The sequence below is a fragment of the Coturnix japonica genome, chromosome 5 (genome assembly GCF_054131305.1).
Source record: "Coturnix japonica strain WE chromosome 5, WE-NBRP24, whole genome shotgun sequence".
Classification (NCBI taxonomy): Eukaryota; Metazoa; Chordata; class Aves; order Galliformes; family Phasianidae; genus Coturnix; species Coturnix japonica.
This window is the reverse complement of record NC_140667.1, coordinates 51,849,440-51,869,846: the sequence shown is the minus strand read 5'-3', so window position 1 is coordinate 51,869,846 and position 20,407 is coordinate 51,849,440. Positions and strand designations below refer to the sequence as shown.

Below are 20,407 nucleotides of genomic sequence, written 5' to 3'. Positions count from 1 at the left end.
GAGCCCCATTTCTGGGTGGAGGGGAGGTGATTTTGGCTGCCCTGTGCCAGGTACCAGTGCTCAGACCTCTGCTTTCTGCTCTTGGATGGGCACCAGGACTGCAAAGCCTGCAGCCAACTAATCAGAACAGACGACGAATTTTAAAGAGAGGGGAAAAATTAATAAATAAACAACCAAATAATGGAAGACGTGGGTCTGAGCAGGGAGCCAAAGAGAACGCGTGCCAGGAAAGTGAGCCGCCTGCCTGCTTGGCACTCAGTGAATGCTTGGCCTGCGGAGATGCAGTGATGGAGAGGGGTACGATGGAGAGGCACTTATGTCTTTGGAGGGACAGTGAGGGGCCACAGCTCCTGGCTCACAGCACACGACCCATCCCAGGCTCCATCTCCCCTGGCCCGTTGCCCCGGCTCTCCAGGACACAGTGCTACAGATGGGAATGTGGCTGCTTTTCCATGGGCCGCTTCCTTACAGCCCAGTGAGAGGAGCAGCAGATGCCAAGTTTCCCCTTAGTTTTCCTTTCCTTGTTTCATTTTGGCTGAGCCCAATGAGGGATGTTCAACCCCACCAGCCTCACCAGAGCTGTAAGGAAACACCATTCCCCAAATGCCAAATGGTGGAGACATGCCAGTGCCGCACATCTCCTCTGTGGAAACAAGGGTTGGGTTGCTCTGTGGGCAGCTCTCAGCTCCCCAAGACCCTTTCATGCCAATATAAACACAATTCATGCAATAACCCACTGACATAGAGGGCAGCCCCCAGCCCTGCCCCACCCCCCTGGGCATCATGTGCCCACCTGCATGGCATCGGGGCAGCTCATGCCACATGGACATGGCTTTTTTATGGCAACATTCACTCAGCTACAAGTCCCACACTTTCATGGTGAGTATCACACTCATTTTCATGGTGAGATTTCCTTTCTGCTGTTTCTACATGCTGCCCCTCCAGCCTGGAGCTGGCTCCTATTTGCATTTCTTTTACCCTGAATGTTTATTTTCCAGCAGCTATAACCTCCCTGCCCACTGGGCTTGGGGTTGGGTTTGTGGTGTTTTTTTTCCTCTCTTCTTTTTTCCTTTAGGCTTCCATTCTTTTTTCAGTGTAAATGGAAGAACCAGCAGAGAACACCAGCCTTGAACTCCCCATTTCCCCTGGGCAGAGCAGCTCTCTCCTTGACAAGAAGCTGGTGGCAACAGTGGGTGATATAGGAGAGGATATGGGGCTTTTTAGGCAGAAAATAGCCTGGGGAAGAGAAGTGGATGTGGGTCACCTGCTCAGGGTGTGTCAGCACATACACATGGTGCAAAACCCAGATTGTTCCTGCAGCAAGAAGCAGAGAGAACCATGGTAACACCAGCTGAAGCCCCTGCAGGACCCGCTTAGGCACGAGGATCATAGGGTCACTAAGGCTGGAAAAGACCACTTAGATCACCTGGTCTGACCCCACCCCCACCAATGCCCACTGCCCACGTCCCTCAGAGCCACATCTCCATGGTTGTGGAACACCTCCAGGCATGGTGACCCCATCAATCCCTGTACAGCTGTGCCATGAAGGACGTTCAGAAGGAAACCACATCCCAATATCTGCCGTGTCCCGGGTTGACGTGACAGTGTGGGGACATCCCATGGGTTGTTCTCCATCCCTTCGACCCAACGTCGGCTTTGCCCTCTGCCTTTCATCCGTTCTATTTTCCAGCCACAGTTCCAGCCATTTCAACCCATTCCGGAGCCTCGGAAGGGGCCGAGCCTGGGTTGGGAGGCCGAGGAACCGACATGGCCCCCAGCAAAGGGCCGCGGTGACAGCAGGTGGCACTGCAGCCCCGCGAACACCGCAGCGCTCAGGAAACCGAGGTAGAACCGTAGGATGGTTGGAGCTGAAAGGGACGTTTAGGAGCCATCTGGTCCAGCGCTCTGCAGTGGGCTGAGGCACCTACAGCTCCATCAGTGCTCAGAGCCCACCAGCCTGTCCGTGGGTGTCTGCAGGGATGGAGCGGCACCACCTCTCTGGGCAACGTGTGCCAGTGCCTCACCATCCTTAGTGTAAAAATATCCTTATTTCCATTCTAAATCTCCCTGTTGTAGTTTGAACTTCCCCTTGCTCTACCACAACTGACCCCACTAAAGAGTTTCCCCTTTGGATAGCAATAGGAAGGCAGCCCAAGCAGAGCGCAGCCACCCAGCACCACAAGGCAGGGCAGTTCAGGGAAGGAACCTGAGTTACTGTAAATCCCTGAATGTGAACATAGAATTAAACCAAAACAAAACAAAACGCCCTTCCCTGCATTGCACAGCTTTATGCTGGCCAGAGATCTGCCCACCAGCGCTTCCAGCTGTGCCTGCTGAGCACACTCTAAGGGACATACCACCATTGCAGAGCTCTCCATGAGCTCAGCTTTATTTTTAGCCCATCTTCCTCAGGGCTCTGTCTGACCCTATACCTCTGGAGAGGAGACTGTGCTAAATGCCACCTTCCTGCCACCAACTCCCATTCTCCCATTGTGGGGCCTTTGGGGGGCAAATTTGAAGGATGACCACAAAATCTTTAGGAGGGGAGTCAACTATTTGAAAGGGCAGATATCAGCAGAGCAAGGGGAAATGGTTTGAAGCTGAGAGAGGGAAGATTTAGGTTGGATGTCAGGGTGAAGCTCTTTACTGTGAAAGTGGTGAGGTGATGGAACAGCTGCCCAGAGAGGCTGTGGATGCCCCGTCCATTCCTGGAGGTGTTCAAGGCTGGGTTGGATGGGGCCCTGTGCAGCCTGGGCTGGTATTAAATGTGGTATTAAATGTGGTTGGTGGCCCTGTCTATGGCAGGGGGTTGGAGCTTCATGATCCTTGAGGTCCCTTCCAACCCAGGCCATGCTGTGATTGTGCAATCATTAAGGCTGGACAGACAAATAAGACTATTTAGTTCAACCACCAACCCATAGGTGCAAGTCTGGAGAAAAGTGACATCCAAAAGGAAAAGGGAGAAACCTAAGGAAGCCATGCAGACATTTTAGTGTCAGTCTCTCATGGGAAGCCAGGACGGCTGCAGGAGGGAGAAGAAAAGGCTGTTTTCTGCCTTTCTCCCTTCGCATTGTAGGGCTCGTTGCGATTTGCCTTCCAGCAGCTGCGGCACAGAGGAGTCAGAAACACGAGCGGTGCTGCTGAGCTGCGTGGCCCCGTGATGTTGTTTCTGGCCAGCAGTTGGCTGAGCTCATGTCTTGTAATTAGTGGGTGGGCTCGGGGAGACCACTGCGGCTGCTGATCTCCCGGGGAAAGGGAGAAAATGAGCAGGATTAAGGAATTGCAGAAAATTACAGGCGTTCTCATTCCGCGTCAGCTTTGCCAGAAGCACTGAGCCCTGCAGAAGGAAGGGCTGCTGAGAGCTGCTTTAGCCATGGGCAGGGCCAGAAGGGTTTGTCACTCGTCACAGTCACCCCAGCGACTCTGTGTGCATGTTGGGTGCTCGGTGGCTGTGTGCCCAGGGATGGCTTTGTTCTCAGTGAGGCCAAGCTGTTGAGGTGACACCACCACGTCCCCACGGGCCAATGGAGCCTGGCTGAGCTCATTCCCTTCTTGCCTAAATACAATTCACTGTCACTCACTGAGATGTGTCCTGGTTTAGGGGTCTGGTACTGGCTGGGACCCCCACCCTGTACCCCCCAACCTCCCCCAGGGGGCTCTGTGTGCCCACACAGCCCTATGGTGCGCAGAGCTCAGCACACCAGGCACAAATGGTGCTTTGAGTGCCACCTCCACAGGAGGAGACTCCCCTTTCAGCATCACCTTGTTGGGATTTCCCCCAAATAACCACTTTTTCCAGCTTTTTGTTTCCAGAGGAGCCCAGATGGACGTGCAGAACAGAGGGAGCTGCCCATCCCTGTGCCCAGACACATGTCCTGCAGCTGCCTTATGCACCACAATAGGCACAAACCCACAATGTTGCTTCAAACTAATCCCACTCTTTTCTCCCATGAGAATGGCTTATGTGATGGATCCTTCCAGCTCTATCTCTACACATCGACATACCTGAGTGTGACATTTTTATGTACTCCATCTCCTGCCCAGTGCAGACCTTAATCATGCACTGTTCCACCCAAGTAACTCTCAAAGCACCCCATGTCCCACTGTTGATGACCGGGTCTTCCAACATCCCCCACACAATTCCTGCACCCTTGACACCAGCCCTAAAATAAAAGGTTTACAATGAAAAGCAGCCAAGATTGGGCAGATCCCTAAAATCCAGCCTGCTTTGGGGACCACTTTCCCATGGCAGGTGGCAACTATCACCCCACTGGGACAGCTTACCCCCTCTCTGGTGGCCGGCATGACACCACCAGGCTGCACCCAAAGTGACGGCACCATTTGCTCCTTCCCCCCAGCAGCCTCTCTGTTCCTCTCTTCTTATCTCAAGAAAATGGCCCTGTGGTTTCTTTGCCACATGAAAGCACCCCGGGGCTCAGGTGGACACTGTGGCTCCAACTGAGCTGCCAGCAGTCCCTGCGGTTGGGATTTCCAGGGGAGAACAATTGTAGCAGCACAGATTGGAAGCACAGATACCCAGCTCAGGTGGGGCTGTGTAAGCACAGATTGCTCCAACGTGCACCAGGACAGCTCTATGTGCTGCATTCATTTTGCCCTCTATGGGTTTTGGGGTCTCCTAGTGGTCACCACCGCAGCTCCTGCCCTGCTCATGGCCTTTACGGCAATATATTATGGTGCCAGGTCCATGCTGCGCACACCAAGCTCCCCAAATAGTGAATTACAGCTCCATCCTACCCACACTTTTCAGGTGTTGCCGCTCATTTTGCTTCTTTTCCTCCTGCTTTAAAGCAACCTGATCAGTCGGGAATAGGGAGATCTTCATTCCCTCCATAAATCTCTGATTTGTTCCAGCGTGATGTGACCCTTTCACTGAACAAATGCTGCAGCCTTGCCCTTCTGTGGGTCCCGCACCCAGCAGTGGGGCCGCGTCCCCAGGGCTCAGGAGGAGCTCACTGATGATTTGCAGATGTGATTTCATTCTCAATTGTTTCTGATTTCCTTGGTCGTTGGGTTTTTTGTGTCGTTTGGTTCTAGAAAACAGGCTGTTTCTTCAGGGAGTGTTAGCCACAGGCCTCATTGCGCATTGTGTTTTATTCCATTGTTTTGTTGTGTGTTGTGTGATTAGCAATATTGAGTTACATAACGATAAGCTGTGGTGCCTTATTACAAGGCTGAAGGCACAGTTCCTATCCCAGCTCACAGCCTTCAGCCTAAGCAGGTAACATTGTACAAAGGCAGAGGGTCATGGAACTATATAATCACAGAATGTGATTACATTGGTTCGGAAGGGACCTTCAAGACCACAGAACCATGGAATCCCAACATGGTTGGGTTAGAAGGGACCTTGGTTGGCTGCTCTGTCCCACCCCCCAGCTCAGGCAGTCCAGGGCCCCCTCCAAGGCCTTGGGCACCCTCAGGGATAGGGCACCCCAGCTCTCTGGGCAGCAGTGCCAGAGCCTCACCACCCTCTGAGTAAGGAATTTCCTCTCAAATCTCCCCTCTTTCAGTTTAAAGCCATGAAAAAGCAGCTTGCACCCAGCTGCTGTAGGCAAAGAGCTCCTGCAGGTAGAGAAAGGAGCCCCTCTTCCCACAGAGACACTTTCAGGAAGCTGTGGACCAGCGAACACAGGAAACTATAATTGAAGTAAATCCATCTCTTTAACCTTATTACTAGGATTGGGATTATACGCTTTGGAGGACGTTCAGCCCCCATGTTAAGGAGCTGGGAGCAAATACCAGAGGCTGCCCTGGGCTCCCCAGAGGCACCGCACAGACCCAGCACAGCAGCCACAGCGCATCCTTTGTGCACAGCTCCTGACAGCACAGCTCTCAGTGAGGGCTCCCACCTGTTCCCATACACTGCTCCCGCGCTGCTCCCTGTCTGCTGCGGGAAAGCGTCAGCAAAGGGAAGAGGGCAAAAGGTGAAGTGTTATCGTGGTGCACGCGCTAAGTTTTCTTTGCGGCTCTGCGAAGTGTTCAGCACCTCAGTAGTAGTTAAACAGCTGTTGAATGGGGTTTTGTCCAGGGCTGGGTGAGACCGCCTGCCCCATGACAGCCGGCATTGCAGAACCACCTGCAATATGGATGGATGCCCCAGCCCAGCCTCTCTCCCTGCTCCATCCCAGCTCCGGTGCTCATCAGTGAGATACTGGTGGCCTGGTGAACACAGAGCACAGAGGTCCCCACCTGCACCACCACTCCCACATAGCTGTGAATGTCGGTGGACAGTCCTGGAATTGGTGGATTTGAATGTGTTGGCTGAGCAACCATCTGCCATTCACTGCAGGACCCGGGCAGTGGGAATGAGAGCAGGGATGTACCTGCCCTGTTTTGGGAACGGGGACGGAGAGCTGAGCAGGAGCTCATGGCAGGGTAGGGGCAGAGCAGGCGTGTTGTTTGCAAACGCTACCATAGGACGACACTCTCCGAACATGACCCGAGAAATGAAATGAGGAGCGAGGAGGGGGGGTGGCTTCCCTACTGGGCACTGGTTTTCACACACTGAATTTCCTGCCCAGGGAATCTCAGCATAACCCCCAATGCTCTGCAGGCAGAGGTGGGCTGGGGAGAAGTGGGCTCCCCGGGTGGCTCTGCGGGGTGAAAGGCACTTACGGTAGAGGTGACCTTTCCAAATCCCTGCTTTGGACAGACATTTCCAATAAGGGCTGCAGAAATGCCTGCCAGCCCCAACCCTCTCAGCCTGCTCTCCATTTTCCTTCCATCCTCTCCAGGCTGAATTTAATCCGAGAAGGTTCCTTTGAGCTTTTGTGTGTTGCTGGGGGAGATGTGGGCGCGCAAGGGATCGCGTTACAACTTTCATTTCCTGAAATGTTTGAGGGAACATCCAGGGTTTTATCCACACATCAGGCAAAGTTGAGGGCTCGGGTTTCAGGTCTTGTCACTCAGCTGTCACCAAACAAATGAGCCTCTCAGAGCTGGAGACGGGGAGAGCTACCTGCTATTCATGACCCCAAAAGCAGGTGATCACTCATGGGAAAAGCAGGTAGAATTAATCATTCTGCTGTTCCCTATTTCCTCCCCTTTTTGGCTGACCTGGACACAGTGTGAAATCTGTCCTGGGAGGTGAGTGGGGGGGGGGTGAGGGGGGTTTAACCCCTTCCTGCCCATTGAAGCAGAGCAGAGCGAGGTGAGGGCGGGCCCAGGCTGCCCCCCAGGCTGGCTGTGCTGTGACAAGCTTGCTGCGAGGTCAAGCACGCCCGAGGGGAGCCGAACGAACTGTGCCAGGCTCTGCTCCCACCCGCCCGGCCCAGTCTTTCATTTTGCCTGGCATTTACTTCCAGGGTCTCCCCTCCGACCCTCGCCACTTACCTGCACGCTCTTCCCAGCAGGGAACGCAGAGCCGGGCCGTACGCAGGGCGCTGTGGGCATAGGGGCGGTGCGTGCGGCGCTGAGCGGCATCTGCGCGCTATTTGCGCCGTCCCGCTCTGCAGCCGCCAGGCCGGGCAGCAGCTCTGCGCGATGAAGGGGGAGCTGGGAGAGCAGGACCCTCCTGGCCGCCCCCTGGGAAGCGAAGCCTCGCGGCCGCCTGCTCTGCCCCATTTGCTTTGAAAATAGCCCCCGGCTCGCGATACTCGCTTTGATTTGCGCCGCGCAGGGCCGAAGTTCCGCGCAATGTTTATCCTTCCACTCCAACGAGCTTCGAGACGGGGCCCGATCAGTGCCCTGCCACGGGCAATGCGGCTCCTCGGCCCGTGCCCGCCCCGGGCAGAGGCCTCGCGCAGCCCGCAGGGATCGGAGCCGCGTGCCCCGACGGGGCGGCCGCCGTCACACCCGGAGAGGATGAAACGCGCCCCGGAGCTGTGACCCCGCGGCCGGAACCGGGCGGAGGGAACCGGGGGCAACCGAGGAGGATGGCGGGACCCCCTCGGGAGGAGGGAGAGCGGGAGAGACCCTCCTGCAGAGGGTGACATTTCTCCACGGCCCGAGACCCCCAGAACAAACGCGGTGGAGCCTTAAACGCTCGGTGATGCGAAACGCGGACGCGGGGGGGTGTGGAAAGCGGCACCATCCGCGCTGTGCAGCCGGGGGCGGCCGACGGGGCGGTCCCGATGTGCAGCCCCCGCAACCCGACCTCGGCTCCATCCCTCGGTGGTGACACAGCGAAGGGGCAGCGTCGGAAAGAGAGCGGCTCCCACGTCGTGGGAGGATGGGGGGGCTGAGCCCCAGAAAGAAGAGCGCAGCGTCGGGGTTCTGCCATCAGCAGTGTTTAATTTCGGCTGTTTGGGTACAATAGAAAAGAAACCTGAAAGCACACGCGAGGTCGGTAACACAGACTCGAGACAGACAGCTGCGGGCTCACTGCGAGGCAGAGCTGGAGGGAGAAAGGGGGGGGAGGCAGACAGAGAGAAACGCTCCTGCAGAAGGGAAGGGCCGTCCGCACTTATTATCGCTGTTGTTACTGTCCTAATGTGGAGCCGAATCGCTGCGTGTCCCGACCGGGGAGCAGCACCGCCGCGTTAAGACATAGGCACTTGGTAAAACCCTCATACTGCCGCTTCCTAATTATATCTATTTTGTCTTTTTTTTTTTTTTTAATTTTTAAACTACATCGAAATCCTTCCGGTGAAGCTAAATACGAAAAAAAAAAAAAAAAAAAAAAAAAAGGAAAAAGAAAAAGAAATGTAAACGAAAAGTTCCCCTCCCTCCTCCCGCTGCCACAAAGGGCCCTGCGCTTCCTCTGCCTCTGGGCCGCAACAGTTGGGATTTATGGGGCGCAATGGGATCCGGGGTTTGGGGTTGGATTTTCCACCCCCCCCCCCCGCCCTGTCCCCTTTTATTTCTTAGTTCTGTTGTTGCAGTTCTCACTCACTCGAACTCAAGGCTGAGGGCTTTGTGCCGCTCTCTGCATTTGGCTACGTGGAAAAATAATAATAATAATAATAACAATAATAAAAATAACGACAGTAGGGAAGGGAGCGAGGGGAGGGGGGGGACCGGACCTGGAGCTGAGACTGTGGAGAAGAGCCGAAGTGACGTTGAGGATCACCGTCCGCTATGTACAACCGAGAGTCCGTGTCCGCGAGCGGAGCCCTTTAGGAGCCCAGGTCCACCAGGCTGGAGGTGAGCGGCCCCAGCAGCGAGTCCTGGAGCTGATGGCCAGGGAGGCTGTGCGTGCCCGGGGGGGCGGGCAGGGAACCCAGCGGGTACGCGGAGCTCCTGCCGTGAGCGAGGTTCCCCTGCAACAGGAGGACCGAGTTCTGATCCGGGCTCTGCGGGGGTGAAAATTCTTCCTCGGAGCTGGACATGAGGGGTTTGCTCCCGTCCAGTGGGGAGAGTTGGTTGGGTTTGTTGGTGGCCGCGTTGTTGTTCTCCGTGTTCTCCCTGCGAAGGCAGAAGCACAGCGGGCGGTCAGGGCGGGGGCCTCCGGGATGGGGGAAGGAAGGAAGGGGAGAGGGGGAAAAAAAAGAAGGAAGAAAGCGCCCGGTCTGTTCCTAACGGATCGTCCCGCAGCTGCCGGGCTCGGCCCCTATTTAGACAGCTGCTGCGCATCGCCAGCCCCGGAGCTGCCGGGGGCCGAGGTGAGGAAAGACTCGGGGATTCCGCCGTTTCTTTTTGTCATTCTTTCTCATCGCAAATCGCAGCGCGGCCCCGCGGGGCCGGGAACGGCGTTCGGTGGGGCCGGGGTTGATTCTCGCCCCGAGGGGCCGCGGGAGGACGCGGAAGCGGGAGGGGATGCGGGACGGGCCGCAAGAAACAGCCGCCCCGAGCCCGCATCGCGCACAACAGCCGGAGCTGCCCCCGGGGCCGGTAGCTGGGCCGCGACTCTCGAGGCCCGGAAGGCACCGAACAAAGGCGGGGGCGGCTCGGGAGAGCAGCAGGAGAGGAGGGGGCGGAGGGGGGTCGGTGCCCCCCAGGCAGGTGGGAGCGGGTCGGGACCGGCGGCCCGGAGCTTCGGTGCCGAGAGTCCGGCGGAGAGAGCGAGGCGAGAACGGGGCGTCGGGGGGAGCGGAGCGGAGCGGAGCCGCTGTCCGAGCGGGGCCGGGAGGAAAAGGGAGCAAAGCGGGAGGGGAAGGCACGTACCTCTCCTTGGCCTCCGCCGCCCGGTCCCGCTGCCGCCGGTTCTTGAACCAGTTGCTGACCTGCGTGGTGGTGAGCCCGGTGGCCTCGGCCAGCTCCCGCTTCTCGCGGGGCGAGGGGTAGGGGTTGTGCGCGTACCACTCCCGCAGCACCCCCCGCGACTTCTCCTTGAAGCAGTAGCTCGTCTCCTCGCCGTCCCAGATGGTTCGGGGCAGGGGGAACTTTCGGCGCACCCGGTATTTGCCCACGGCTCCCAGCGGCCGCCCGCGCAGCTTCTCGGCTTCCACGTAGTGCGCCTTGAGCCAGAGCTGCTGCAGCTTGGGGTGGTTGTGCGGCGAGAACTGGTGGCTCTCCAGGATCTTGTAGAGCTCTCGGAAGTTGCCCCGGTGAAAAGCCACCACCGCTTTGGCCTTGAGGACGCTCTCGTTCTTGTGCAGGTGGTCGCAGGCCGGCAGCGACCAGAGGAAGCGGCCCAGGCGCTCCAGGTTCCCCCCCTGCTGCAGCACCTCGCACACGCAGGCGACCTGCTCCTGCGTGAAGCCGAACGACGGCAGCATCGACATGGCCGGGGCCGGGAGCCGAGGGGCGGCTCGGGGCTGCGTGCGGCACCGAGAGGCGGCGGAGGGGCGGGGAGAGCCCCGGGCCCGGTCCCGTCCCCAGAGCGGGGAGGCGCGGAGGCGGCGGCGGAGCGGGGGGGATGGATGCTCGGCCGAGCGACGGGGGGAACTTTGCCCCCGCTCCGCCGCCGCCGCCGCGCTTAAAGCGCCCGAGCCCCCGCGCCGCGCTGATTGGGCGCCCGCGGCTCGGCCCCCGTCGCGGAGGGCCCCGACCCGGCCCAGCCCAGCCCAGCCCGGCCCGGCGGGCAGAGCCTCGGCACGGGCGGGCGGAGCCTGGAGGAGCGGCCCCGGCCCCGGCCACGGCGCGGCTGCGCGGGTGCGGCTGTGGCTGCGGGGGGAGCTCCGGGCACGGCGCGCCCCGCACCCCGCGGGCAAATGCGCGGCCCTCCTGCTTCCAGTCCGCTTCGTTTGTTCGTTTTGCATTCTTTCTTTATTTATTTTTTCTTTTTTTTTTCTTTACTTTTTTCCTTTCTTTTTTCTTTATTATTTTTTTCTTTATTTTTAATTCTTATTCTTTCATTTATTTCCTTTCATACGCTTTCATTTCTTTTATTTCTCCTCCGTTCTCTGACACTACCTTCCCCGTCCCGTCTTCCATCACCCTCACTCCAGGCGTGAATGAATAAATACCGCTCGGCCGCACGGCGGATGCCGCGCTCTGAATAGCAGAATAGCAGAGCGGAGGCTCATATCCCCCCCCCGGCACCTCTCCGCCTCCCCCTCAGCCCGGGGGGGTCCGGGCCGGGACCGCTCAGGTCGGGAGGGAGCGGCCCTGGGAGCTGCCCCCGGGGAAGAGGAAAGAGAAAAAACCAGCGGCGGCGCTTTCATTCGCCCAAATCCTCATCTGCACACCTCGCTCCAAAGCAATTATTGCAAAAATTAGAAAGCAATTAGGTTCCCCAAGCAGAGATAAGCTGCCGTCGGGAGCCGGGGCGGGCTGGGAGATGGGGACAATGCGCTGAGATAAGGGCGGGGATGAGGGTATCTTTATGGCAGCGTTTATACGCGCTGAGATAAGCGGAGCGCTGCGCTTTGAGCACCCTCCAACCGACGTTTGGGCTCACTCCGTGGGTTCTGAGAACAATCGAAGGGCTCTTGAAAACCTGTTTGTCTTCTCTAAGAGCGGGGTGATTTATTCCGTGCTCCTCAAGGACGGGCCGGGCCGGGGCTCCGAGCTGTGGCCGGCGATGCTCCCGCAGCCCGATCCCGGTACCCGATACCCGGCCCCGAACCCTCCGGGTGGACCCGGCCGAGTCCCACTCGTCGCACCCCGGCTGCAGGCCCCGCCGCCGTCCCCCCATGCACCGGTGGTTGTTTTTCCCACGTATTTCTCTTCTCGGGGCTGTTAAATAAAGCGCTGCCGCCCGTCTGTCCGCTCTGCACCGCTCGGGCACCGCCGTGTCCCATGACCGCGTGTCTGCTAATTTTCCCTTCCATTTTATTTTAGTGCTTGTGATGTTGCAGATGAAGTCTTAAAGAGCTGCAATGTCCTCCCAGAAGGAATGTCTGCTTGGAACAGATCCTTATTGACAAGGCAGCTGCGTGGGGACCGGAACGGAGCCTTAAACCCGGCTCTAACACCAACTAATACCCTAAAGTCTGGAGCAAGTGCGCAGAATTACAGCGGTGGGCTCGAAGCCTCCCGCAGGAGCGGTGCCACGGCCGCAGCGAGCCCGGGACGCGCTCCCCAGTCCCTTTCCCTTTATTACAATGCGTTCTTCTGTTTTTATTTCCAAGAGATTTGGGAAGCGCAGACCTGAGGGTTTGTCCGTTCAGGGCTGAGGGGTGAAGAACGCAAAGCGTGGCCGTGGGGAGCTCTTTATTTTGTAACGAGAGCGGCTTCTCCCTGCCAGTCCCTTCCCAAGGCCGAACCCGAACGTTGGGGCTCAGACCCGAGCGGGGCCGCACGGCTCCGCACCCCACAGCGCCCGCGGATGGAACGGGGTTGTGCCCGTGGGGCCGCTCCCAGCGGGTGTGCGTGACCCGCTGCTTTTCCTACAAAACAAACGGAAAGTTTTCGCTTCAAACCAGCCGAAAGAAGTAAAACGGCGCGGATTTCCGAACCTCACGCTCCGTTTAGCCCCATAAATTCAGACGAGAAATGGTTTCGAAGCGCTCGAATAAAAGCAAAGGAGCGGAGCTCGAAGCGAACGGCCGAACAGAGACAGAGCGGAGCGGTTCTGTGCCGTATGGATCGGGCTCAGCCCGGCCCCGCTCCTTGAGCAGGAGCGCAGATCTCCTCGGGTTTATTCGATGCGGAGCGAGGATGGGGACGGGGCCGGGGCAGCGCTCGGCCGTTTTTCACCGATTTCACCGAAAAAAAATAAATTGTACAGAAAACATAGCAAACACAGCAAGCACGGCCCCCTCTGCCCCTCCGGCCTTAGAAATAAACCTTAAAAATAAACCTAAAGGACTGTATGTACGATTAAAGTGTGGGTTTCTGGAGAGAGGAGCAGCAGAAGGGAGCGCTGGGAGCGGAGTCCGATAAGAGCCGCGGGCTCTGGGTTGGAGCCGGGCGGGCGGTAACAGAACGCTGCCGATTTCCGAACCTTTCGAAGGCGAAACCCAAAACCGCCCCATTAGTCAATGAGGTTTGTGTTGGAGAGGGCTCCTTTCCCATCCACTTGCTGTTCTGAAAAATAGATCACATTTCGTTATCTTTAGTGAGAATCTGCAACGTGATACCGGATCCGTGCTGCCTTCCCCGCCGAATGCGCAGGGAGAGACAGCCCGCTGCCGGCTCGCCCCGAACAATAAGGATTTGTGTCGCCTCTCCCTCCCTCTCCCCCCATATTATTCTATTTTTTTAACGGGGGGCCGTGGGATGAGTGTTATGTGTGTGTGTGGATGGGGGGGGAAGGGGGTACGACCCCCTCTCCCTGCACAGCTCTCCCTCTGTGCCCCTCTAGCTGGGACGCACCCCCGGACCGGGCCACAAAGGGCCCTTTCTCCGTTCACTTCTATGGATTAAAAGGGATCACTCTGCCGTGCGGTCCCCTCCGTCCCCTCTGTTTCCCCCCCCCCCGCACCCCGTTTCCCCGCTCCCGATGGACCTCCGGGGGGGGGGGGATGCTGAATTGTTTTATTTTGATACGTATTTTTTTTTTAAGCTCCGAAGAATTTCCTCCGGGGAGGTGAAGCCCTCCGGCTCCTCCCGTTCAGAGGAAAGTGCCGGTGACGGTAATACGGGGTGACACTAAACAAACAGTTAAAGCGGGGCTGCAAAGATGGAGTTAATTATCCCGTGAGCTCCATTTAAACCCAGACCAGGAGGGGCCGGTTTGTTTTGGCGCACGGAGCCGAGGAGCAGCGCGGCTCCTCCCGTCCCCACCGCCGTCGATGCGGGTATACGGGGACCGAGCCCCTCTTCGGCCGAGTCCCCTCGGGCAGCACCGGGTCGATGTGGGGCTCCGGGGGGGTCCGTTCCTTTCGCTTTCATACGGCTGCGATCGCCGAGCGGCGTCCGCGCTCCTCAGGTAGGTGTGTGTCCCAGCAGCAGCCCCGCAAGGCGATTTTCCCCCCTTTAAAATCACTTTTCCCTCCTTCTCTCCTTCTTTATTCTTTTTTCTTTCTACCTTTCTTTCTTTCTTTTTTTCTTTCTCTTCTTTTTCCTTTCTTTTCCTCTCTTTCTTTCTCTCTCTCTTTCTTTTTTTTCCCCTTCTGTTTCAAAGTCTGATATTAATAATCCCTCTATGCCCCTCTTTCCGGGTCATTACGGTACTGCTGGTCTCTAATCAATCCTAATGCGATGGCAATTGGAGTCTCTGATGAATGCATCTCAGGTTTCTTGTAATGGCTCTACCACATTTTCCTGGACCTCCTCCTTTAACCTGAGATGCCAGGGGGACGTCTCCGTTCTCAGCTGCTGATTACTTCAAGATGTTCGGCTGCTGCGGGGAGAACGAGCGGCCGGGCTGCCCCCGATCAGCCTCAGCTCCGCGGGATGAGCGCGTTCCTAAAGCAAAGGACCACGCCGGGGATTGAGCTCGTCGTTCCCACGCGTGGCCGTGTGCGTGGAAAACCCCACCGAAGTTTCCCCTTCCCAACACTTTGCGGCTGCGGTTCCCAGGCGCGACTCCTCCTCGCTCCCCCCGGCCGCTTGTCCGACAATACCCACGCGTGTCCTACCCGTTCCCACGCGTTTTCTTCCCTCTTCTCAGCGCAACGCGATTTGTCACACCCCGAGGCGATGCCGGCTGCAGCTTTTTGCCCCATTCTCACGAGCTCGCCCACCCCGAGCGGGGCCGCAGGAGCAGGCGATCCCCGCACGGCGCTCCCCGTTGCCACCCGCGTTCCCGACACGCGTGGGCCTCCGGCTCTGAGCTCCCGGCAATTGCGGTTGAACGCTCGGTGGGGCTGGAAACGAATGGTCGCGTTTCTAGGCACCGGGATGCGCCAGTAAGAGGAATTACCCGCAGAACGGCTTCGAAGGCTCAGCCGCTCGTGGGGTCACTGCGCCGCCCACGCGTGTCCCTGTCGCATCTCGTCAGCGCCGCGGGTGAATCGCGGGCAAAACCGAAACGAAACAGCTCAATGGGAGCGGAGGGAGCAGCGCGCAGCCCACGCGGGACGGAGCCACACAAAGGGCTGCCCACGGCGTGTCCAAAACACACGCGTGTGATCACCCCATCCTTGTCACCTCACCCTGCACATGTGGCCACACGGGTCCGAACCTCCCCACGCGTGTGTCGGCGGGGAATGGCAGCCGCTGCTTGTTTAAGGGGTGGTGAGGAAAGGGGATGCCCGGCACCGGGAGACTGAGGACAGAGTGGGAGTTCCACGTCGGTCACAAAGGGGTATGTGGTTGTTTTTCAGGATCGGGGTTTGGATGTTTGTTTGTTTGTTTTCCGTGCCATGTTACAAAGCACTGAAAATAAGCTTTAAAAAGTGAGGAAGGATTGTTAAAATAATAATAATAATAATAAAGAATAAAAAGCAAGCCAGTTTGCATGGGGGCTGCCGCTGCTTCCCACGCTGTGGCACTCCTCAACCCAATCCCTTTCGCTGGGAGGGAAGGGATAGACCCGCTCCGTTCTTAGCACTCATCCCTTCCACCCCATCTCCCCACTGGCAACTATGTGGTACAGTCGTCCACCCTTCCCTTTGTCCCTGTGAAGGCTCCATCCACAGCCCCAATCTGGGAGATGCAAAACGCAGCACCTCGCTGTGCGTTGGTACCGCATTTCCATACGGGGCTGTTTGCATACGCTTTGCATTTGGGCACCGAGCAAATATTTTCTCATCAAGGCGACTATGCTCCATGCGGCTCAGGGTGTGATCCGCAGCGGTTGGGGGGTGTCCTACCCCATCTCATCCCATCAGGTCCCACGGCATCTCATTGCATCCCAGCCCATCCCGGTGGGTCGGTGGCAGCGTGGGGCGGAGGGGACCTTTCACCTCCCATTAGCGATGCCACCGGGCAGTGCGGGGCCGGGGTCAGCCCGCAGATGGCACACAGTCTGCTCAGCGCCGCCAGCCCCAGCTTTGAAATTTTAGAGAGGGGAAAGGTCAGCGCATGTCGAGGCTGGTGCTGGCGGCGGGCGGGTGCCCCCCATCTGCCTCTGCAGCACCGGGGGATGCTCAGCCCCCGGGTGTGCAGGGAAGCACCGAGATACTTTCTCCTCTCTTTGCCCTGGAAGGGAATCGCTCTGCCAGCACCACGTTGTTTTTTTCTCCTTTCTCTCCTCATGTCTCCCGTGAGTGATTATCTTTTCCAGCAGCTTTCCGAGGGAATCGGCTCTGTGCACAGCAGATCAGAGCGGTGGATAAACTCACCACCCCACACCGGGTGTATGATTTCATCGACCTTCAGCAGTGCTTTGCCTCCATGGAGACTGCGCTCCTTGCTCCTGAGCCCTGCTGGCGCACTTCAGGGTTCGTGCTCCTGGATCTCAGAGAGGCACATCTGTACAGGTGTGTTTTTCTCATTCCAACAGAGGAAAAAGGCAAAAGTGTCGTATTTGTGTTTGGGGATATGATTAAGGATATCGATGGGGCGGATCTCCCAGATTGGGATGCTGAGCTTTGCCCCACAGCCCATATTAATAGCACCAGATTGTGCTCCTGGTTACCTGAGTGCCAGGCTGCCTATTTAAACAGAGCTCATTGTGAGAGGAAGCTGGGTTTAGCCATAATTTTCTGCTGCTCTCAGATTGCTGCAGCCTGAAGGAAGCAACATACATTTAATGGGAGCTGAGCAGCGCGAGGGGCAGGAGCTTCCTACCAATGAGAATCACATTAAATAATTAATTCCCAATTGCCTCTGTACATTAGTGCTCTCAGCTACAAAAGCCATTCAGCTCTGTGAGGCCCCAGGCTCTGAGCATGTGGCGTAGCAGCAGCTCAAAGCCAGGGCAGCAGATAGCTGGGGTATCAGTAACAGTGCAGCTCTGCCCTGTCCCATTGGCATATCCAGATGTGCAGCCCTGTTTTGTACCACTTGGCACATCCAGATGTGCGTCTTCTTCCTCCCCCATCTTCTGCATCGCTCACATGTGATGGGATGGCATTGCTCCCAAGGGGTCGCTGAAGGAGCTGGATGTGTTTGTTTTACCCAAAGTGGGGGAGCTGAATGTTTGAGCCTAAAACCTGAGCACACAAAAGCAGCATGTGGGTCCCTTATCAGCTGAGCCTATCGGAGCAGATCATAAGGAAAGGAATGGATTCCTGTTCCTCCTCTATTTGTCCCCCTTATCCCACCTGCTGGTCCCCTAAGCAGCCTAGGGTCAGAATGGGAGCTTTTCAGTGACACCAGTTATTACTAGAAACTTAATACCTCCTATTTTATCATTGGGTTTGATGGGACCTTAAAGCCCACACAGTTCCAATCCCTGCCATGTTCTGGTTGGCCCTTGCCAGCTCAGTCTATCCAGGTCCCTGAAGGAGTTTAGCTGAATCATAGAATCATAGAACATCCCAAATTGGAAGGGACCCAAAAGGATCATTGTGTCCAGCTTGATTTGAATGGAGCTCTGAGGTCCCAAATTAAGCTTGAAGACCTTCTTGATTTTACAACAGAGCCCTTTTCCCATTCTCTTCCCTTCTCTTCCCTTGTCACTGTGGATGGGCACCACAAGGCAGCGATGCTGAGTGAAGGAGATCCTGGTTCTGTCCGTCCCCATGAAAGCTGAGCACTCCTTCCTATAATCCCTTCAGCTCCGATGGCACCACAGTGATTTACAGCTGTAATGCTTTGATCCTGGGAACGTTGCACCATGGGACACGAGGGAGCTGGGAGAGGGGACTGCAAAGGGAAGACATCCATTGGTGGCCACAGTTTGGGAGGGTGTGAGCGCAGCCAGGTGGGGCTGGTTGGAAGTGAGGGAAAACCAACCCAATGTGGAGGGTTTGTGAGAATGTGAGTGAGAGCAGAGCAGCATAAGGGCTGTTAATAGGATTTACACAGATTAGTAAACTAATCTGTGCATTTCAGATTGGATTTCTCATTATAGAGAAGAAAATTAATCCACGTACCCTGCAGACTTGCCAGGCAGTGCAGTACAAACATGATCTCAATGCTGGGGAGATGGCTGCATAGCTCTGTTGGTGACTGAACGTTGTGCTGTGCCCCCCAGCACCCAAACCAGCACTGAGAATGGCTTGGGTTGGAAGAGACCACAAAGATCATCTATTTCCAACCCCCCAAATCAATGACATTTACCTTCAGTTCTCTGCCTGGGAACATGAATGCTTTGGAGTGCTCATGGAGCAGGGTTCAAGGCATTCCCTAGCACAGAGCATGGGCTGGATGTTTCATTTCCCAGCACCTCTGGGGTTGGTCTCATCTCCCTTATCAGCAGTAATTCTGCTGAGCACCATTTGTCACCACTAGGAGCCATTTGCTCGTGGTAAAGCGATTGAAGGACAGGCACAGGATGCTGCAGGGATCCTGCCTGCTTTGTCCAGGGCTGTGACTAAGAATTTGCTTGAGCTGCTTAAAAACAGAGAGAGCCTTAGAGATACTGGTTTGAAGAAGCACTTTTGCATTTTGTTTCATATATTTGTTTTCTATTTATTAAATGCAATACACCAATATTAATTTGTTTTGGAGACCTTCAGTATCTCCTTGTTTTTTTCTTTTTTTTCTTTTTTTCTTTTTTTTTTTCTTGTTTGTCTTTTTTCAACTAGGAACTCAATTTTCAGACTAGTAGGAAGCTGTGGCTGTAAAACCTCCTTCCTACTTCCTCTCTCTCACGAATTACTAAACACTGCAGAGTTCATGAGTTGTGAAAGTTGGCAAATCAGAACATCGCTTCATTTTGGGACAGGGCTGGGGCTGTGAGAAGGCAGTTCTGTGCTACCTGGGACACATCCCTGCTGATGGAGATGCTGAGATGTGCTCAGTTGCCCAAGCTGCAGATAGGGAGCAGCTGGATGTAAAGATGGAGTCATGGGATCATGGAATCATTCAGGTTGGGAAAGATCATGAAGTTCACCAAGCCCAACCCCAGTCCACCCCCACCATGGCCACTGCCCACGTCCCTCAGTGCCACATCTGTATGGTTCTCAAACACCTCCAAGGACAGTGACCCCACCACCTCCCTGGGCAGCTGTGCCACTGCAGCACCACTCCTTCTGAGAAGAAATATTTCCTATTCCAAGAAACAAGGGCCACCTGGGTTCCTGTTTGGTGGGAGCAAGGTCCCCATGCCCTCTACGTGCAGCTGCTGTCGTGATAGCTGGAAATGGGCTGCTGCCAGCAGTATGATCCCATGTGGAATCATGGAATGGTTTGGGTTGGAAGGGACCTTTAAGATCAACCACTTCCAACCAGCCATCTCCCGCAGGACCGGGTTGCTCAAAGTCCCACCCAGCCTGGCCTTGAATGCTTGGTTTGATCGAATACCATTGGTTTTGGGGCTGCTGGGTTTTGATTTTGGCAAGCAGGGCCTGCCTCTGGTACATCTTTACAGGGAGCCTCAAAACAAAGGGGTTTTGTTATAAAACAGAGCCAGCTGCATGTGCATCAATCGGGGCGATGCACACAGGAGCAGCCTCTCCCATCCCACTCTCGGGTGTTTCTGCTGATCAGCGTCAGAATGCGGCCACAAACACAGGGAAGAAATTCAAGGGGAGAAACGAAGCAAGCAAGCTGGGCTCCGGTAAACACAGCCCGTCCTCCTGCTGCTCTCAGGGGGCGTTGTATCAGGTTTGGATCCTTTGGAGAAACAGGAGGCAGTGGGCAAAGCAACAGGGGGAGGCAGAGACCTGGGTTTCCTCCTCCACCGGCATCACCGGGCGAGTTCTGCTCTCGGCTCCTTCCTCCCAGCGCCGCAGACCGCATGTAGCTCAGGGGCAGGGCCACATCTTACAGCTCCTGGGCACAAAGCCTGTTGGCCAGGCTCGGGTGTTCCAAAAGGGGTCTTTCTGCCCAAGGAGCAGCAGGATGAGGAATTCAAGAGCATTGCACGGGAGTTACTGAGTCACCATCAGCACCGCTCGGTTCCTCGGGGCTGGGTGCAACCCCTCAACATTTTATCTTTTTCCTTCTCCTTTCTGAGGCCTGTGCCAGCTTCAGCAGCATATAAAGTAGGTGCTATTTTTATTGAATCTGGCTTTAATGTAGTAGATTTTTCACACGTGTGTTGGTTTTTATTGTTGGTCTCGTTCCTGAACTTTCTGGCACCTCTGAGTGTAAAGTCAGTTATGTGCACATTGTTTGGCAGATGAATTCCTATTTCTGGGAATCATTTTCCTACTAAAATGTATTTCTATATTAAAAATGTGAT

The 20,407-nt window shown here is 56.1% G+C and overlaps 2 protein-coding genes and 2 long non-coding RNA genes across 5 annotated transcripts; 2 read left to right on the top strand and 2 right to left on the bottom strand.

Moving 5' to 3' along the window:
- Positions 1–6,966: 6,966 nt before the first annotated feature.
- On the top strand, positions 6,967–13,095 carry LOC146760825 (uncharacterized). Its single transcript, XR_014946831.1, has 2 exons — positions 6,967–7,104; positions 12,124–13,095. It is a non-coding gene; the product is annotated as an uncharacterized LOC146760825 (long non-coding RNA).
- Positions 8,231–10,794, bottom strand: SIX1 (SIX homeobox 1). The gene is made up of 2 exons (XM_015865811.3): positions 10,063–10,794; positions 8,231–9,363 (listed from the first exon to the last, which is right to left on the bottom strand). The coding sequence occupies exons 1-2, from the start codon at positions 10,620–10,622 to the stop codon at positions 9,075–9,077; spliced, it is 849 nt and encodes a 282-aa protein (XP_015721297.2). The 5' UTR covers positions 10,623–10,794; the 3' UTR covers positions 8,231–9,074.
- Positions 12,855–15,198, bottom strand: LOC146760824 (uncharacterized). Its single transcript, XR_014946830.1, has 2 exons — positions 14,808–15,198; positions 12,855–13,311 (listed from the first exon to the last, which is right to left on the bottom strand). It is a non-coding gene; the product is annotated as an uncharacterized LOC146760824 (long non-coding RNA).
- LOC146760823 (uncharacterized) lies at positions 13,783–18,728 on the top strand. Of its 2 annotated transcripts, none has more exons than XM_085549605.1 (2): positions 13,783–14,155; positions 14,840–18,728. In XM_085549605.1, the coding sequence occupies exons 1-2, from the start codon at positions 14,019–14,021 to the stop codon at positions 15,438–15,440; spliced, it is 738 nt and encodes a 245-aa protein (XP_085405731.1). In that variant the 5' UTR covers positions 13,783–14,018; the 3' UTR covers positions 15,441–18,728. The 2 variants fall into 2 exon arrangements, 1 of the variants encoding a protein (XP_085405731.1); XR_014946829.1 differs by having other exon boundaries at positions 13,886–14,155; positions 14,462–15,618.
- The last annotated feature ends 1,679 nt before the right edge of the window (positions 18,729–20,407 follow it).